The following is a 17,406-nucleotide window of genomic DNA, read 5'->3' on the forward strand; positions in this document are numbered from 1 at the left end:
CTCCATACGTCCGCCCATGGGATGCTCATTTCCACCTGCATCGACGTTATGTCTTAATACTCCTACTTTGTCCGACTTGCGCACAGCAGTCCCGGCCCTTTGCCAAGACCGGTTCATGTGAGCGAGCAGCACGGGAGATCAAAGATCGCGACACCCACGCTCTACCGTGTATACCCGCTGGTCACAGAGCATATTCCGGTTAGCCTCCCGTTGAATTGATGGTCTGCTGCTGTACAATACGCAACGAAATCGTGTTCTGGTAAAAAGAAGAACTGCCAGGGGCACTAAGAGACCGGCGAGGTGCTTGGATAAGCTCATACACCACGGCTGGGGTCGGTTTTTTCGTGGCGTTCAACACAAGGTACGGATGGATACTATTATCACGAATCCCGGCATACATTAGTGCGCAAGCTTGGTGCGGCCCGGTGGCTGGCCGCTATTCTCACGTGCGTTGCATTTGTGGCGGCGCTCGAACAAGGGGCCAAGGGTATATTCAACGAGCTCGAGCTTGCTGCAATCCAAACATGTTTCGAGAGACCGAGCTGGTGAGGGAGGAAGAGTGTTCGGCTGGTAATCGACGTTTCCCGCCTCTCGTATGGGCTATCGACGGCTGGCATTGAGAATCACTCGTCCTCCTAGCTCCTTACCCTATGTCCATAGACGACATGGAAGTTCATATACGCATGGAATGCCCCGGGCGTCATCTCCCTGCGTACCTTGGCGAGTAGCATATGCACTTCTTTCGTTGACCACCCAAAAACTCCACAGAATGGCTTCAGAGTAAACCCCTCCAACCCTTCCAACATCTGGACAAGGTTTAGCGTCCCGATGTCCTTGTATTGCAACTCCTTGGCCCATGGCCCAATCGGGATCTTATAGTGCTTGTGGGCGACATTCTGGAACCTAGCTTCCGTGACCCATCTATACAGCTCTGGTCCTGGGTTTGGCTCACGTCCGACCATTTTGCAGACATCACAGGCTAAAGCATCCTGGTGCAGAGTCTCGTACTCATCTGTCAGCGTCCCATCGTCAGAATCGAAAAGTAGATTGCAGTCTGGGAATTCGGCCCAGCCATTGGGGTTCAAGTCGGCACATGCATTTTCCACAAGCTTCAGCCAATCGCCTATTGAGGCAGCTAGGTACCGTGCAAATATAAAGTTGTACTTGTTTTCTCTAACCCAGGAGCTTTCTGCGTCGTCAATATGGAACTTGACGTTTTTAGGGACCCAGTCTGGCTGGATGGCGCTCAAGTCGATTCCAGTGATCTTGGCGTTCAGAAACAGTTCGCCCACCTCAATCGCCTAGATGCCTGTGCCAGTCCCAACGCCAAAGATGCGATGGATCTTTTGTTCTTCGACAGGAGCCAAAAATAGCGCGCCAATTGTCCTGGCCACTAACACATGGTTAAGATCAAGCCGAGCCATCTCTATCTCGTCGTTTGGGAATTGGTACGATCCCTCCCGAAAGGCATGGTAGCGACGACCGTACTCTTCCGGATAGTTGACGACACTGGACGTAAGTACATCGTGTAAGATGAGATGTGGTCATCAATGCCCCAAGCGTCGTCGGTGAAGACTATTTCGTCGACTTCAATTGGAGTTGGGGCCGCCGATGAGCCTGAGGCAGTAGCTATCGAGGCAGTGGCCTGATTTGAAGACGGCGCGGGAGCGTCCGCCGCGGAGTTTGTAGATGTTTCGTCCATGGCGGTAGGCTCATCGCTGAACGGCGGCGAGAATCAACAGGCAGATGATGGCATCAAAAACGGGTAGAATTGAAAATAAATATCTTAGGGAGTCAAACAGAAGGAAGCTTCCTCTCCGGTCAGACCATTCGACTTGGCGACCCATGCATGCAGTGTTGGCATTGTTGGTGGATGTGGTCGAAGACGTTCAAAAGACCCCATTTGTTGGTGGCGCCAGGTCCATAGTACATGCCTCGAGCTTACATGCCTCGAATACAGGCTCCCAACGTCGGTTTACAGTATCTTGATTGCACGGCTTCAAAAGCGACGATGGTATTTTCGGTGGAGAGCTGAAGACACCCGTCGTGATACGAGACACAACTTCATGAGAAGTTTAAGTCGTCCAGCTAGCATCGGGTTACGGAGCGGCTGTCATTCCCCTTAAAAGAAAATGAAAGCAACTTTCACATCGCCCCCTCTATGCTGTATACATCAGTAATGTCAATTTCACAGTCACTGCTCAATAGGATACAATGAGTTGGCCGCGGGGAGGGATGGGGAAGAGGATTGCATGCATTTTTTTAGGTTGGTCAATCTACCAGTGATGAGCTTCTGCCCCTCGGTCTTGAATCTCTGCCCAGCTACCATTTTCAAGATTATGGTGAGTGTTTCTCAAGTGTTCTGACCAATTAGCTAACGAGGCGGTCAGATATCGATTGGAGATAAAATCTAATTCTCAATTACGCTTGCTCCCAGTGTCTTCAATCTCGGCCACGACGTTCCGTGGACCTCAAGAAGGTTGGATGGCGCTCAAGTCGTGTCAAATGATATCTGCGTCTAGGAACATACTGTCCATGTCTATTAGCCCAGATACCTGTGCCGATGCCGATGTCAAATATTATATGGGCCCTTTCACTTGATGGAAACCAACAATATTTCGCAGCCAATGGTCTTGACCGTCAAAGTTTAATTTACATCAAGCATTTGCATTCCTGTCTGGCCATTCAAATAGTTGCAAAGATATCAACGGTCGTGTTTCGCAGGATGGCCTACAATCGATAATCATTTAAGAGACCAACGTACGTAATCATACCTAACCCAGACGGTTATGGACGAACGGTAGCCAAAATAACAACTCCCGGCGACAGAACGACACACGAGGGTTCGCGGATGTATTTGAGGTCGCATCAGTCATGGTACCCAAATTGCTAATAGTGGAAGTCAACTTTTTCTTGGACGATGGCCTTGCAAAATGACTTGGGAGCCTGAAGATCTTGGAATGTGTGTTAGTCACACGATGGCTTTTGACCCACTACCCATCATGGCGATTTAATGATTCCTGGCCAGAATATGCCCGTTCGAGTGCTATGCCTCGGCCCCGTATGGCCTGTACGTCGAAAAAAGCTATACCTAATCTAATTTAAATGCATGTTAATTAATATATTAGGTAAGTATGATAACCCGTTCTGTTGATGGCGTTTATGGCGCAGATATCCAAATTGAGACATGTCGCGATATGAGGGCGTCAAACTGCCCGGCGACTGAGTCATCCGGCGTTTACCTGGGCTGCAGCTCGTGACTGCCATTGCGTGTGTGCCAATGGCGGTCTTCCCATTCCTGCCTCGGTCGTAGGACAGTAGCCAAGGGCCATCTCAACCCTATGAGCTATTACTTGTCTCAACTTCCATAAAATCTCGCCTCTAGGTGTCGATGGACATTGTGCAACCTATAACGCTGATTAGTACAAATTGGATTGCTGTTATTCCTCAACTTCCACTAGTCATAAGCACAACCAGCTTCCTCGCGGCAAATCTCTCGCACTATTTTTCGACCGTTAGTGGTAATTATCCTTAACCATGACAGTAGAAAACACGTCCAGTCGCATTCTGAGAGAGATCCAAACGGAATTGGCCAACACGCCATATCACTTCGAGTCTGCCCGTCTCCTCAGCGGAGGGACAACGAATTTCATTTTCCATGCGACATTGGTGCAGCCCTTGCCCGATGGAACCACTGAAGTCGCTGTGAAGCACGGCGAAGACTTTGTCGCCCAGAGCCCTGACTTCAAACTTCCCAAATCACGATGTGTAAGCCCCCGAGCCTTTAGTCGTTCCTCGTCATAGCTAACAATCATCAAGCGTGTCGAGGAGTCGTGTTTGCAACAACTTTCTGCCTTACCGCCATATGTTGGGGCTAAGCTCAGCGTCGGGACGCCGAAACTGTTTTACTTCAATGAAGAGACAAATACGCAGGTCCAGGAGTACCAGCCAAACCCCCTAAGTCTGAAGCAATACGTCCTACAACACTTCGCCACTCCAACTTCTGAACTAGTCAAGTCACAAAGCCAAGAAATCGGCCAGGTAATTGGACAATGGCTCCGATCATTCCATGACTGGAGCAACTCGCCAGAGCAGCTCAAGTTCCGCGGCATCGCAGCGGGGAACAAGGAGATGCAGACGATTAAACATTGGGCGAATTACCAACGGCTTCCGGGCGCCGTTGAACGTTTTCCATCTGTCCTCGGTGAATGTGCAGATATCTTCGCGGCCATCGTGGACAAGACAACAAAAGAACTGGAAGACGAGGAGCGCCTGCAGGTCATACACGGCGACTTCTGGACTGGGAAGTAAGTTCTTGCATTTCTCCTCCTTTCTATTCCCCCACTTACCACTTGCTAGTGTCCTATTGAACGAGAACCCCTGGGAAACTGGGCACGGTCGCCTTTTTGTTGTAGACTGGGAGATGTGCGAGCTTGCTTCTGCGCCCCTTGACCTGGGCCAGATGATTGCAGAACTCTACGAGCTGAAGCTTTACAAGGATATAGACGCCGGGCTGTGGTTGATAAGGGGTTTTGTGGACGGCTACGGCCCTGTTGACGATGAATTTGCCTTCAGGACTTTGCTTCATGTTGGCGTCCATCTCATCGGCTTCGGAACTACAGTTCAGGACTGGGGTACGTCGGAGCAGATACAGGGCGTGGCTGCCGAGGGACGAGAAATTGTGACGAATGCATGGGCGCAGAATCATGGCTGGTTTGAGAACCATCCTTTAGGCTGCCTGTTTTCTCGAAGCTGAGGTGAGACAGTTAAAGGGAACATACAGAGTATGGTAGTTGTCTATCATGATGGACAGTAAAAATACCTATTTACCTATCCCGCCGTTGTTATAATTGAAGGGCTCACCAAATACCGGAAAGCCACCGGAAAACAATATAGCTGCTTCCCCAGTATGATATCGTCTTTTTCATTCGGGAATAAATTCATGGTTCAGCCGTGAAGTGCAATGCCAATTGCAGTGCTGCACCAACAAACAGCCAACTTACCTGGCCAGAAGTATTATGGCCCCAAAAATAGTCATAGCGAATATAATAAATGAGGGACATCATTCGAGGTATTTCACGCAGTTGCTTATTTGCCCTGTGGACGGTTGAGATGAGGTTCTCGGTCCATGGCTCTAGTCTCCAGTGGGCAATGGAGAAGGGTGAGTTCAGCCAAAAAAATTCGACACCACACCGAAACTGAGTCAACCTCGGTGGCGGAACCTAGTACGTTTTCCTCACCAACCAACCAAAGGATCAACAACACATATCTGGACATAGTGCTCAACCCGAAAAGGCGGAAACACTCGCAAGACGCACAGGCAAGACACTTGAAAGCAAGCGGGCTTATAAGATTCCAGAAGACTTCCGGATTTGCGGGGGTTTGCATCTCCATCTTCTATTGCGGCCCGATCTTTGAGAATGAGCGGCAAGGCAGAGCCACGCCCGTGCCGGCGATGCAAGACGCCAACCGTCTTGACTGTGAGAAAGGACCCCCTTTGCGAGTGAGTATTGAAAGATTTATTGAAGTTCCGTGTCACGGCCCCAGGGAGCTAACCGCCCTCTCAGGACCTGTTATGAGCAACACATTGCCCAACGAGTCATCAAGCGCCTCGGCCAGCCGTACAAGGAGGCAAAGGATAGGATAGGCAACACACAAAATTCGAGGGCAAAGTATATCCTCGGTCTCTCCTTTGGCCCCTCGTCGGCATCGCTGGTTCAGTTGCTGGATAATAACCTCCAAGGCCTCAAGGAGAAGAACCTGCGCGTCGCGTACGAGGTGCACGTCGTCCATATCGATACCAATCTGTCGAGCGCACCCGCTTCAGCCGACGCCGACTCATCGGCAAGCCAGCTCCTGGAGAAGTACAAGGAGAGGTTCCCCAACTTGTCTATGCAGTGCGTGTCGCTGAGTGATGCCCTCGCGCTGGATACGATAGACTGGTCCGTTTTGCCCATGCTACAGGCAGACCTCGCTCCCGCGCAGCAGCTCCGTGCTCTCCTTGATGCTCTGCCTTCGGTCACATCGCGGGTAGACATCATGAGGCTTCTGGTGCGACACCTCCTGCTGTCGCTGGCCCTGAAGAGCAACGGTCACGCATTGCTCCTGGGAAGCACTACAACTGCCTTGGCAGAGGTCACCCTCGCGGAGACGGCCAAGGGGCGGGGTTTTGCGGTGCCGTGGCAGGTGAATGACGGTCCGGTTCCCATTACAACGTTCCCGCGTCATGGCGAGCAGGCTGTCGAGGGCGAGGCCGCCAAGGGCACGGAGAAGACGACCTTTCCGATTTATTATCTGCTACGGGATGTGTTCAAGCGGGAGATCATTACGTACACGGGCCTGCTCAAGCCTTCCATGAAGGATCTTATTCAAGACGCAGGGCCGAGCAGTAGCACGATTGTGTCTCACAAGGAGCTCAGCATCGAGGATGTTATGGCGCGGTACTTCGAGGAGGTGGAGGAGAGCTATCCCTCTGTGGTTGCCAACGTCGTTCGTACCAGTGGCAAGCTCACACGAGAGAACGACGGCGACGCGTGTGCGATCTGTGGCATGGATCTGGATCAACAGGGCGATGCCAGGTGGAAGGGTGAAATTGGGGAGGATCCCGACGACGAAATGCGGAAGCAGACTGCAGGACGACTATGTTACGGGTGTGAGCGGTCTGTATATGGATAGATCAATCAGAGATGCGTCCCCAAACAAACACCTCCGGATTCTAGCAGAACATTGGCCGTTCTATGCCTCCTTTCCTCCCTATACCCTCTAAACATGCTCGGCGAGCCGATCCTGGCCACTATTTGTCCACCCGATCTACCCAGCTCATTTTGAACTCCATATATGCAAGGAACGCTGTTTTGATAAGTACAAGATCCGATGCCGATCATGGGTTTTGCAGAGCGGCCGTCGGCAGGATACGGTCTTCGAGCTTTCTCATCAGCTTGTTTGTCTGTTCCGCCAGGGTCAGGGTCAAGATGGTATGCGGGAGGATTCTAGCGAGATGGGGCAGGAAGCCCTTGTAGATGGCGAGGAAGCCCTCGGTGCGGACGGTCTTGGACAAGCAGTCGAAGACGCCCTTGTAGAGGTTTCCGTTTTGGTTGTACAGACGCGACATGATGGTGTCTACCAGGGACGTATTAGTATGCAAATATACAACAGCCGACGTCATCGCATGCGCTTACCAGGAGGATGCATCACGCAGCAAACCACGAAGCCGCTGACGGTACTGCTAGCAAGATGAAGGGGAAGGCCCTCCTCCATGCCCAGATGGCGGACTAATCTCCGCTTGGCGAAGAAGTAGGTGGGCAACTGCACTGAACTTCCGAAGCCCGTTCTGATCATGGCTGCACCAACACCCCGGTAGAGTCCTCGAATGCCTTCTGCGCCGTAGATTGAGGTCATGCCGGCCCAGGCGTTGCGGTAGTTGTGTTGCGTGCCCACAGGCAAGAAGGGGGAGTAACTTTGTAAGCGTGTCTTGACGAGAAAGAATGGGCTGCCGGCAGCGGCACCCATGATTCCTGACCCGGCACCGCAGAGCATGTTGACACCCAGGCTTTGCGTCTTGCCATCCTTGTAGACGAGAGTCGACAGGGTTTCGCGCATCGGCTCGTAGAAGCCCAGGCGGCAGCCGTTGAGCAGAACCTGGTAGATGTACGCGCAGCCAATACCGCGGTAGAGACCCTTCACACCCTCATTCCGCACGATAACGGACACGCCCTGGAGGGGCCCTCTATACTGGTGCGGCTGGTGTCCCTTGTCCTTCAACTCTCCTTGCAACTGCATTCTGCATACGTCGTAGGGGGGTCAGCGCATTGGCGGCGGCGGGAAGCGGGAAGGGGCGAGCGTTGCTCAAACGCACCGGATCTTGACAGTCTCGAAGGGATGTGTGGCCGTTACGGCGCCGCAGGCGGCAATGCCGCCGGCGATGAAGGCGCTGTTGCGAAGGTTAGCTTACTGAGCTGGCCTCGCAGATGCCGCCGAGCGCGCCGTTACTTGCCCTAGGGTAGTTGACATAGTGCCAGTGTTTGTTTTTTGCCGTCGCAAATGTAAGAATAAAAAGGGTATCAATGAGTTGGATATGCTGGAAATTTGGATTGCGACCCGAACGGCAATCGGAGTTGTGGTAAGAGAGAAAAGAGTGACACCGCGATCTCGGAATGCTAGGACCTAAAATGACGGAATAGCGCGGGTCAGCAAGGAGAACATGGTGGAGCGCCGACATCCAACCGGCCGCAGCAGATGAAAGTTTTCCAAGTCTTACATTATCAATTCTTCAGCTGGAACCCATTCCCGTAACTGTGCACCGCTAGATTCAAAGTTGCGATGTGAGATGATGTGGGTTATATGGTGGGTTGGATTGAGGATGACTGACTCTCCTTCGGGGGTATCTCACTAAGCTCCGCGCGCGGAAGAGAGAAATTGGGAATTTTCTTGTTCAGTCAGTACGGCCGTGGATAGCCATTGCCGATCCCGGCCTTTGGTGCCGCCAATTGGCAGGGTTCGCGGGCTCCAGCGGCCTGAATCGGTACCCCAGATCCTGGCGAAACGGGGGCGTTAATTTAGCTGGCCCATTGCCGGTGCGCCAGTTTCCAATGCTTGGTCAGGCGTCATCAGACGAGGCTGCCAGCTCGCCGAGCTGGGGGACCTGCTTGCCATGGCCGGTGTGGCTGGAGGTCGGCGATTCGAGGCTTCGCTGCCATAAGCACACGCCTTGGGTGTGAGGTCGCATATGTGTGGCGCACCTGAGTGGTAGCTCCCATTCCCCGGCCCCACCAGTTAAGCTGAACTAGAGCTTCCAGATTTCAGAGTCGCGCATCCTTTACTGCTCCAACGTGTCTGTTAAAGTACGACTCAACTAAACGCTTTCCACCAACAACTGTGGCCACAGCTCCGGACCTCTGACACTAAGCAGGAAATATCGGAAAGGGATCCAAAATATATCGTGGAAGTTATTTGGCATACCCACGAGTTCTTCGAAGGGGAGGCGAAGCTCGACATTTTGTTCTTCTCTTTGCAACTTTGCAACACAGACGGATTGAAGGGCGTCGCTCGACCAATTGAGACGGCAAAGATATCGGTACCTCCCAAACTGGTGCCATGGCTTCGACACCAATGGACCTTGACCATCGCGAGTCAACTCCGGTCAACGGTACCTCGCTGAACATCACGCGCTCCCTGGCAGTCAACAACACGACACAGCTGAGTGAGGTCATATCGACATTTCGTCCGACCAAGGTATGCGGGCAACGCTTGCTCTCTTCTTCTGAGGTCTCTCGCTTATAGCCCCCCAGCTTTTCAAAAGAGAAGACATCAAAGATGGGCGCCCGCAGCCCCACGTATTATCTCTCGACTTCGACGACCCTGGAGAGCTTCTCATGACATCGGAAAGCGACGAGACCATCCAGATCTACAACGTCAAGGACGGCCGGCATGATAAGAGCTTGCTAAGCAAGAAGTACGGCGTCAAACTGGCGAGATTCACACACACAAGCTCCAGTATTATATACGCGAGCACAAAACAAAACGGTCGGTAGCGTTCTAGGCCTGAAGTTGCTAGAGGATTGCTGATGAAGATTATAGACCAAATTCGATACCTGGCTACACACGATAACTCGTTCATTCGATACTTTGAGGGCCACGAACGGAGTGTTACAGATATTGCCGTGCATCCTGGAGCTGATAACTTCATCTCCTGCAGTCAAGATAACACTGTGCGCCTCTGGAACATTTCAACCAAGCAATGGTGCGGCCAGTTATTCTTGAACTCGCCATATCTGGCCGCATACGACCCCTCGGGACAAACATTCGCAGTTGCTTGTCCAAGCAGTGGCAGTGTATTGCTGTATGACTGTCGCAATTACGACAAAGCACCATTCGCTACCTTCGATCTGGTCGACGTTGGCAGGCATGTGGACCCGCAGTTTGTTGTTAGGGGATGGACGAAGCTAGAGTTCTCAAACGACGGAAAGCACATACTCGTCGGAACGCGAGGCAGTGGGCACTTCCTTCTGGACGCGTTTGACGGAAGTCTTAAGGCGTATCTGCGCAAGCCTGAGGGTGGAACTTCGCGCTTGGCTGCAGGCGAGACAGTCACCGTTCACAGTGCTCCGAGAGTAGAACAGCCAATAATTGAGAGCAGCGGCGAGTGTTGCTTCTCTGTAGACGGCCGCTATGTCCTGAGTGGTTCCAAGAAGGACGTTCTGGTCTGGGATATCTTGACGCCGCCACAGAACGACGCCAAGACCCTCAACCCTAGCTGGACATTGGAGGATAAGCGGGAGGCGGCAGTCTTGGCCTTCAACCCACGATACAACTTCTTTGCAAGTGCCGACCAGGAGGTCCTCTTCTGGCTGCCCGACCCGCATGCGTGAAATGGGGAATGAATTTAGAGAAGTTACGACCTGATGGTGAGAGCTGCGAGTCAGCGGCCAAGGGAAGGATCAATCATTTTTGGAGTCTAGGATACAAGATACCCAACCCGTGTAGAAAGTCTGTGTCACAGAATATGCTGCAAAATTACATACTCGGAGTGCCCAATTATCATAAACTCAATATCACGAGAGACAGGAGTGCGGAACGCCATGTTCTTTAGACTGGGTTGTTGGTGCTGTTTAAACGTGCCCCTCACTGCAATGGGGCTCAACTCCAAAGCAGCTACGGCTGAACCCCACCAAAATTGCATCCTCCACCGACCAGGCCACCTCTACGAACGTCACTCCGTCCAACCATCAGCAGCCCTGCGCCGCACCCTGCTAACAGCCATCGGCCCGACACACAACAAAAAGAAGGGACAAGCTGTGCCCTCCACGTAGTCTCGATCGCATAGCAAACTCGACACTAGCGACAGCTGCGCATACACCGACCAGCGCGCAAGGCTCCGGCCGCCTCACCACCATAACGCAATGCCGACCTACAAGACCAGCCAGGAATGGCTGGAGCAGTCCTCCCTCCTCCTCCAAGCCCGTCCAGCAACTGTGAGTCCGCGCCTGCCTCTCAATCAGTCTGCAGGGGCCCAATTGCTGACCCCAGTCGCGGTGCGCGACCCTCGTGCGTTACAGACAAGAATCACAACAAAGTACTCCATAAAACCTGTCAAGCCTCGAAAGTCCAAGACGGAAGACGGAGCTGGGGACGCGGACGCAGCCATGACGGACGCCAAGCCCCCCCGCGGAAGCCTCGAGATCAAGACCTTCGACCCTGTCAGCGGCGTCGCGCTGAAGTACCGCACCACCAAGGCCGCCGAAGTCTCCCGCCTCATCACCTGCCTGGGGACCTTGGGGCGAACGATGTCGACCTCTAAAGCGCCCGTCGAGCTTAAGGACGAGCCCATGACCGATATTCCCGCCGCCACCGCTGGTGAGGAGACACCCGGCACTGGTGCCGCGACGCCGGCAGCGCAGCAGGAGAAGCCTCAGCAGGCTGGTGCCGGCGGCGGAGGGAAGAAGAAGAAGAAGGGCAAAAAATGAAGCGAAATACGATCTGGAGACCAAGGAGAACGCATGAATGGATGGGCGTCTGGGAATGGGATCAGTTGTCATCCGTATGCCTGGGGATACGGCTGGGTTGGTCTATGGATATGTTGACAGCATGGCATCAACGCAAAGACGGTCTAATAGCAGAAGTTCACGAGCAAATTCCACAAGAGTCCAAAACGAATGAATGCCCCCGCGCAAAATTTATTGGCGGGTTAACTTCCAAACCCAAACAGCTTCTCAATATTGTCCTAAGTTTTCATTGTCACATACGTGGGAGGCAGCGAGTTGGTTCATATGTCATTTGCGATTACTGAAAAACAATAGTTACCGCCATAGGTACATTATCCATCAAAGACATTCATGCCCCCCATTTTCCACGGTTATCCAGCCAACCAGCCCGTGGGAGCATCCAACTCCTTGTAAAAATGATAACCGCCAACGCCATGTATGTACGACAAAGAAAGAAAACAACTCTGAACCCTAGCTCAGAGGCGATGGAGTGTTGAAGGTGAAAAGACGACGCTGTGGCAAACGCCATGCGTATGCAACGTACAAGGGTATATGGGGAAAGAACAGGGTCACGACTTCGCGCTCCAAATTTAGAAGTCCTCATCGAAGGCGAAGTCACCGCCATTCTCACCCTTGCTCTCAGCACCAGCCTCTTCTTGGGCCTTCTTTGTGCTGTTCATGACACCAGCCTTCTGGTAGTCGGCAACACGCTTCTCAAAGAAGTTGGTCTTGCCGCCGAGGGAGATGTTCTCCATGAAGTCGAAGGGGTTGGCAGACTTGTAGACTTTCTCGTTGCCAAGAGCGACCAACAGGCGATCGGCGACGAACTCGATGTACTGTTTCATCAAGTTGGAGTTCATGCCGAGAAGACCGCAAGGCAGGGCCTCGGTCAAGAACTCCTGCTCGATCTTGACAGCATCGACAATGATGTCCTCGAGGACCTGCTTACTGGGGCGGTTCTTGAGGTGAGAGTACAGGAGGCAGGCGAAGTCGGTGTGCAGACCCTCGTCACGGGAGATAAGCTCGTTGGAGAAAGTCAGACCGGGCATGAGACCGCGCTTCTTGAGCCAGAAGATGGAAGCGAAGGCACCACTGAAGAAGATACCCTCGACGGCGGCAAAGGCAACCAGGCGTTGGGCAAAAGACGACTTCTCATCACTGATCCACTTGAGGGCCCAGTCGGCCTTCTTGCGAATGCAGGGAACTGCGATAAAGAGTCAGCCGGATGTTCAGTTGAGTGCGTGTGGAAGAATCATACTGGTGTCAATGGCGTTGAAAAGGTAGGTGCGCTGCGCCGGCTCCTTGATGTAGGTGTCGATAAGGAGGGAGTAGGTCTCAGAGTGGATGTTCTCCATCATGATCTGGAAACCGTAGAAGCAACGGGCCTCGGGCACCTGGACCTCGCCGCTAAAGCGCTCGACAAGATTCTCATTGACGATGCCGTCGGACGCGGCAAAGAAGGCGAGGATGTGAGAGATGAAGTACTTTTCGTCCTCGTTGATCTTGTTGTTCCAGTCGTGGAGATCCTTTGAGAGGTCGATCTCCTCGGCGGTCCAGAAAGAGGCCTCAGCCTTCTTGTACATTTGCCAGATCTGTGCGTAGCAAGAGTCAGTCAAAATTCATGTGCGGAAACCACTTTACGCGTCAATGACGCGGTACATACCTCGTGGTACTTGATGGGGAAGAGAACGAAGCGCTGGCCGTTCTCCTGCAGTAAAGGCTCGTCCATTTCTTGTTCCTTGATGCCGGGTGCAACAGCGGGCTTTTCTTGTTGTTTCGCGGACGCCTCCGTGGGCTTGGTGTGGATGTCGGTTGCGGTGGCAACGTCGGAGCCGAGGGGCTGGTTTTCCTTGTCCGCAGTGTTGAAGTTGAGCTTCTTGACGGGAGACTCCATCTTAAAGGAGTCGAGAGCAGCAGCAGCCTAAAATTTGGTTGTTAGCAATTCCATTCACAATGGCGGGCGTGAAATGAACTGGGTTGGGGGTTGCAGCTGAGATGCAGCGCGGTGACGTGACGTACCTGCTTGGATGGGGTGACTTCAACGGACATGGTAAGGCTTGTGGGAAGACAAAGACAAAGGGCGGTGGGTTGAAGAAGTAGAAGAAGAGTGGGTGAGGAATCAATTGAGGGTATATGTTCGTGGATTGTCTTCTGGGTGAGAGTGAAGAGAGTATGATCGCGGTTCTCGTAGACTGGCTCTGGAAAGACAGAGCTTTTGTACCAAGCAAACGAGGCACCGGGAGCGCTATCACGTGTAGTGGGACGCGTTAAACAGGGGGCTCGCGTTTTCGTGTTTTCTGGCCCGGTACCTCTCGAGTCGTACCTTTTCATAGTGGTTCTGAGTCTTGTCTAATTGCTTTGGGCTGGAACCACGCGCCGCTTTCACCCCTCAGCCCCACTCAAAGCGCGTCTTCGCAGGGGCCTTTCCCAGCCCAACCAGCGCGATCGCCGGCGCGTTTCGTTGCGAAAGTGCATGGATCCTGTCTCGGCTGTGTCTTTTCCACTTCGAGACCTTGTAAAGACCTTGCAAAAATTACGGTCCAAATGGGACACGCCAGGCCCAGCCCTCTTTTTCCCCCTCGACGCATCTCATCATTTGTAACGAGCTACGACGCCGAAGTGGCCGTTTGCGTTCCATCCCCGGCGTGCCGACCAGGCAACGATGTCATGGCCGGGAAACCAAACTAAGCTCCCGAGAGCTTCGGCCGAGCAGACGCGTTCCATCTCTAGCCACCTCTTGCTTGCCCTACCCACCCTTTGCTGGGTTCGTCCTCGGCGTTACGAACCGACGCGTTCCCTGCTCTCTGGTACTTTGCTGTCAGGTATCTGATCTGATCTGATAAACTGAACACGTCTTAGCTCCAGCTCGGCGGAACCAGAGTGGCTCCTCCAAGACTTCAACTGCTATGTAATCTCGTCTAAGCACTTGCAAATCCTGACTGTATGACTCCCAACTGCGGATCGACGCGGTCAAACGCACTTACCATCACCAATCTGATCATTCACCCACCCGGCAGGCACGGACGCCGCTTCTTGGCTTTAACGTCCAGCTCCAAACAATCCTTGTGTCACGCATACGTCAAGAGCATTCGTATATGTAGTGCATTAATCATCTAGTAGTGCTGCTAACATAAGGTGGGTATGTTAACTGAAAAGGTATCGTGTCATGTTCATCCTTAATCATCCTGCCATTCATAATGTGTACGCGTCTCGAGCCGGACTGATTCAGGACACCCCGCCCCAACTCTTGTATTCCAAGAGAATAGAATGCGCACATTAGCAAACCGCCAGGGTGCCAATGGAAGCTGCCCACAGCTTTCCTCCCTCTCGAATATTCCTCTTGGAGACATCAAGCTTGGTCTAATGTCGCGACTGTCGAGCCGGCCTGTCCCTAGAGTCGCGGGCTGCCTCAACATCGTCATTCATCTTCGATCGGCCGAATCCAAAGAAGCCTCGGCCGCCACCAGACCGCTCATCTCTGAGCTTGGCGTTTACTGGAGCTGCCGGGGCGCGTCCATCGTTGTATGGAGGTTGGCGGCCCGCCGACATGTGTCCGTTGCGTGACGGTTCCCGGCTGACGTACTCTGGCGGTGTGCGGTCTCCTTGCAGACGATCGAATTCGTCTGCCTCGCTCGGATCAATGGCAGGAATAGGCATTCCACTGCGTCGCAAGTTCTTTTTTCCTTTCTCGCGGAGGTATTCCTCAAGAACAATAGCGTTTTTGGTGTTGGCGCGGAAAGCAGCGTCGGCAATGTCTCCAACGAAGGGAACGAGCCCAATGACAAAGTCGACAATGATGTTGAACATCATCTTAGATTTCACCGAACTCGGGAGTCCACCTTCAACCTTGGAGCAGGTCCTGAATACCATCATTGCCATAAACGCATCAAGAACATCGCCAATCCTAGAAGCAACATTTTTGTTAGTAGCTATTGACAAGCCCGAAGAGGAATGTGGGGTGAGGTGACATGGCAGGGTACTCACGCAGGAACAAGACCGATGACGCTGCCCCATCCAAATCGAACGCCGCAGCAGCTAAACAACGACTGGTCAAGCCGGTAGGCTCGTCTCTTGACCTTGGTCAAAACCTCAGCGTCTTGTTTGGAGATGCCTGGCGGCAAAGCCTTTCTACGCTTCTTGACTTTGCCGTTGGGGGTACCATCTAGTCTGGTAGCAGGTACTGACTCGAAGTAAGGATCCTGGTGAGAAGGTTAGCTTCTATGGGATTTGAAGTTCATGAGCGCATCCTTCAACTGCAATGACATACCTCGCGACCAAAGTTGTTTTCAACTTTTTCGGCCAAAATCTTCTTGCTAATCCACTTTGCTATGAGACCGGCCATGTTTGCGAATGAATGGGTCGTTGGTGAGGCGCTGAAGGATCAATTGGCAGTGCTTGCGATGAGGGGCGTGTAAGCCGGGGTCTCGGAGTATTTATCTGCGCGATCAAAGCTCTCACAAACTCCCCAGTCACTTGTTGTAATGAGTGGCTCGCTGAGACAACCCCGCTAGTAGACTAGCGAAGTAGTTCAAATTGGCAGAGTGCTTATCGTCGTTTGTTTCGGGATGCGCCGTATAAGGTTGGACGTTGGTGTTGGAACAAAGCGACTACTGGCAATGGTTTTGTGCGTAGATGGTGGTTGGGAAAGTGAGCATTTGAGATGGCTGGAACTGGACGAGGAAATGTCTAATAATATAAGTACTAAGGAAGGAGAGAAAAAAGGGCACGCAGGGTCCGAGTCACATACAACAAGTTGCCTCTTTCTCTACGTAACAAGCTGGAATGACCTAGACCGACTCTAACGTCGAGCGCCCAGAATTCCTGTTTTGTCAAGTCAGGGGACCAGACCGCGGTCATGATGTAATGCTGCCAGTTACTGCACGCCAATGCACCCAGCACAACCCCAAGAGGCCTCTTCAGTGGGTCCTAGATAGGCTAGCCTGCCGTGTTTCACATCATGCTGCAGCGGATTGTTGGCTGGCTCCCAATGAGCATGCGAGCCTACTTGTCCTCGGCCGAAAACTTCAGCAGCACTAGCAAGACCTGTCCTGCTGGATGCTGCGGAAGACCCTGGACCGCTACTGCCCGCATCGGCATTGACATTCAGGTGGTGTGGTGTCCTAGCTACGCAAGTGTGGCAAGTGAGCAGCACAGCCATTTTGTGGCGCAGCATCCCCAGACTTTTTCCTTGTTCCAGCCTCTCGGGTAGATTTCAGCTAAAGGGGAATTGGATCTGGACGAAGGCAGCTTGAGGGGATTTGCTTGTTAGTCTCGATGGCTGAGCAATTCGGGAAGAGGCAACCGGCACCTAAGACAGTCAATCACCTCCCTACCTGACAAGGACTGGTCCAGACCTGATGGAAGTGAGGTGTTGACTAGCAAACATGGAGACGATGAGACGGGCTGTGCCATGACAGCCAAGCCGTTACCCTTATGCGCACTGTAGGAAAGAACCTAAAAAACTGTGCAGTTGACAGTGCGAACAATTCCAGCACTTAGCTGATACTTACAACCAATCATATCGAGCGACCATGAAAGCTTCCCGCCACACAACATCTGCCACGTCCGTCCCACCTTCTCCCCTGGAGCTTCCGGCACCAACCGTTGCCTTGTTCCTGCCTTGCCTTCCATCGTCAACAGAGAATACGCAATGCGTCGCTTCTCCGCCTCTTGACAAAACACCAACCGCAAACCGAGAGGCCGCTCGTCAACGTATTCGCTCCTGGCGCTGCCGCAAACACACAAACAACTGCACTACGTCTCAGCCACGCTCCACCCGCCAATCCTCCACTTTGATCCGCTGAATTGCCCGCCGCTGCCGACTTTAGCTGCTGCAGGCGCATTCCGGTCGCAAGCGGGAAGCTTTGAGCCTGACCCAACCCAAGCCTCCTACCCCGTACCATGCTATCGCCGCTCCTCGCCTTGT

General features: G+C 52.8%; 6 protein-coding genes across 6 annotated transcripts; 3 read left to right on the forward strand and 3 right to left on the reverse strand.

Moving 5' to 3' along the window:
- Positions 1 to 3,109: 3,109 nt before the first annotated feature.
- On the forward strand, positions 3,110 to 6,675 carry EsH8_IV_000618 (kinase-like domain-containing protein; the record flags this gene model as incomplete). Its single annotated transcript, XM_083265508.1, has 5 exons — positions 3,110 to 3,132; positions 3,561 to 3,768; positions 3,820 to 4,307; positions 4,360 to 4,713; positions 5,568 to 6,675. 5 exons carry the CDS (start codon positions 3,110 to 3,112, stop codon positions 6,673 to 6,675), a joined length of 2,181 nt encoding a protein of 726 aa, XP_083124403.1.
- A 205-nt stretch (positions 6,676 to 6,880) lies between these two features.
- Positions 6,881 to 8,010, reverse strand: EsH8_IV_000619 (mitochondrial carrier domain-containing protein; the record flags this gene model as incomplete). The annotated part of the gene is made up of 4 exons (XM_083265509.1): positions 6,881 to 7,119; positions 7,179 to 7,780; positions 7,856 to 7,930; positions 7,994 to 8,010. 4 exons carry the CDS (start codon positions 8,008 to 8,010, stop codon positions 6,881 to 6,883), a joined length of 933 nt encoding a protein of 310 aa, XP_083124404.1.
- A 1,083-nt stretch (positions 8,011 to 9,093) lies between these two features.
- EsH8_IV_000620 (WD-repeat containing protein SWD2) lies at positions 9,094 to 10,367 on the forward strand (the record flags this gene model as incomplete). The annotated part of the gene is made up of 3 exons (XM_083265510.1): positions 9,094 to 9,231; positions 9,288 to 9,522; positions 9,577 to 10,367. 3 exons carry the CDS (start codon positions 9,094 to 9,096, stop codon positions 10,365 to 10,367), a joined length of 1,164 nt encoding a protein of 387 aa, XP_083124405.1.
- Positions 10,368 to 10,898: 531 nt separating this feature from the next.
- On the forward strand, positions 10,899 to 11,462 carry EsH8_IV_000621 (signal recognition particle 9 kDa protein-domain-containing protein; the record flags this gene model as incomplete). Its single annotated transcript, XM_083265511.1, has 2 exons — positions 10,899 to 10,970; positions 11,055 to 11,462. 2 exons carry the CDS (start codon positions 10,899 to 10,901, stop codon positions 11,460 to 11,462), a joined length of 480 nt encoding a protein of 159 aa, XP_083124406.1.
- A 608-nt stretch (positions 11,463 to 12,070) lies between these two features.
- Positions 12,071 to 13,529, reverse strand: EsH8_IV_000622 (ribonucleotide-diphosphate reductase subunit RNR2; the record flags this gene model as incomplete). Its single annotated transcript, XM_083265512.1, has 4 exons — positions 12,071 to 12,684; positions 12,739 to 13,072; positions 13,144 to 13,401; positions 13,500 to 13,529. 4 exons carry the CDS (start codon positions 13,527 to 13,529, stop codon positions 12,071 to 12,073), a joined length of 1,236 nt encoding a protein of 411 aa, XP_083124407.1.
- Positions 13,530 to 14,840: 1,311 nt separating this feature from the next.
- EsH8_IV_000623 (DUF4112 domain-containing protein) lies at positions 14,841 to 15,822 on the reverse strand (the record flags this gene model as incomplete). The annotated part of the gene is made up of 3 exons (XM_083265513.1): positions 14,841 to 15,384; positions 15,465 to 15,679; positions 15,748 to 15,822. The coding sequence occupies 3 exons, from the start codon at positions 15,820 to 15,822 to the stop codon at positions 14,841 to 14,843; spliced, it is 834 nt and encodes a 277-aa protein (XP_083124408.1).
- Positions 15,823 to 17,406: the final 1,584 nt, after the last annotated feature.

The sequence above is a fragment of the Colletotrichum jinshuiense genome, chromosome 4 (genome assembly GCF_051148585.1).
Source record: "Colletotrichum jinshuiense chromosome 4, complete sequence".
Taxonomy (NCBI): Eukaryota; Fungi; Ascomycota; class Sordariomycetes; order Glomerellales; family Glomerellaceae; genus Colletotrichum; species Colletotrichum jinshuiense.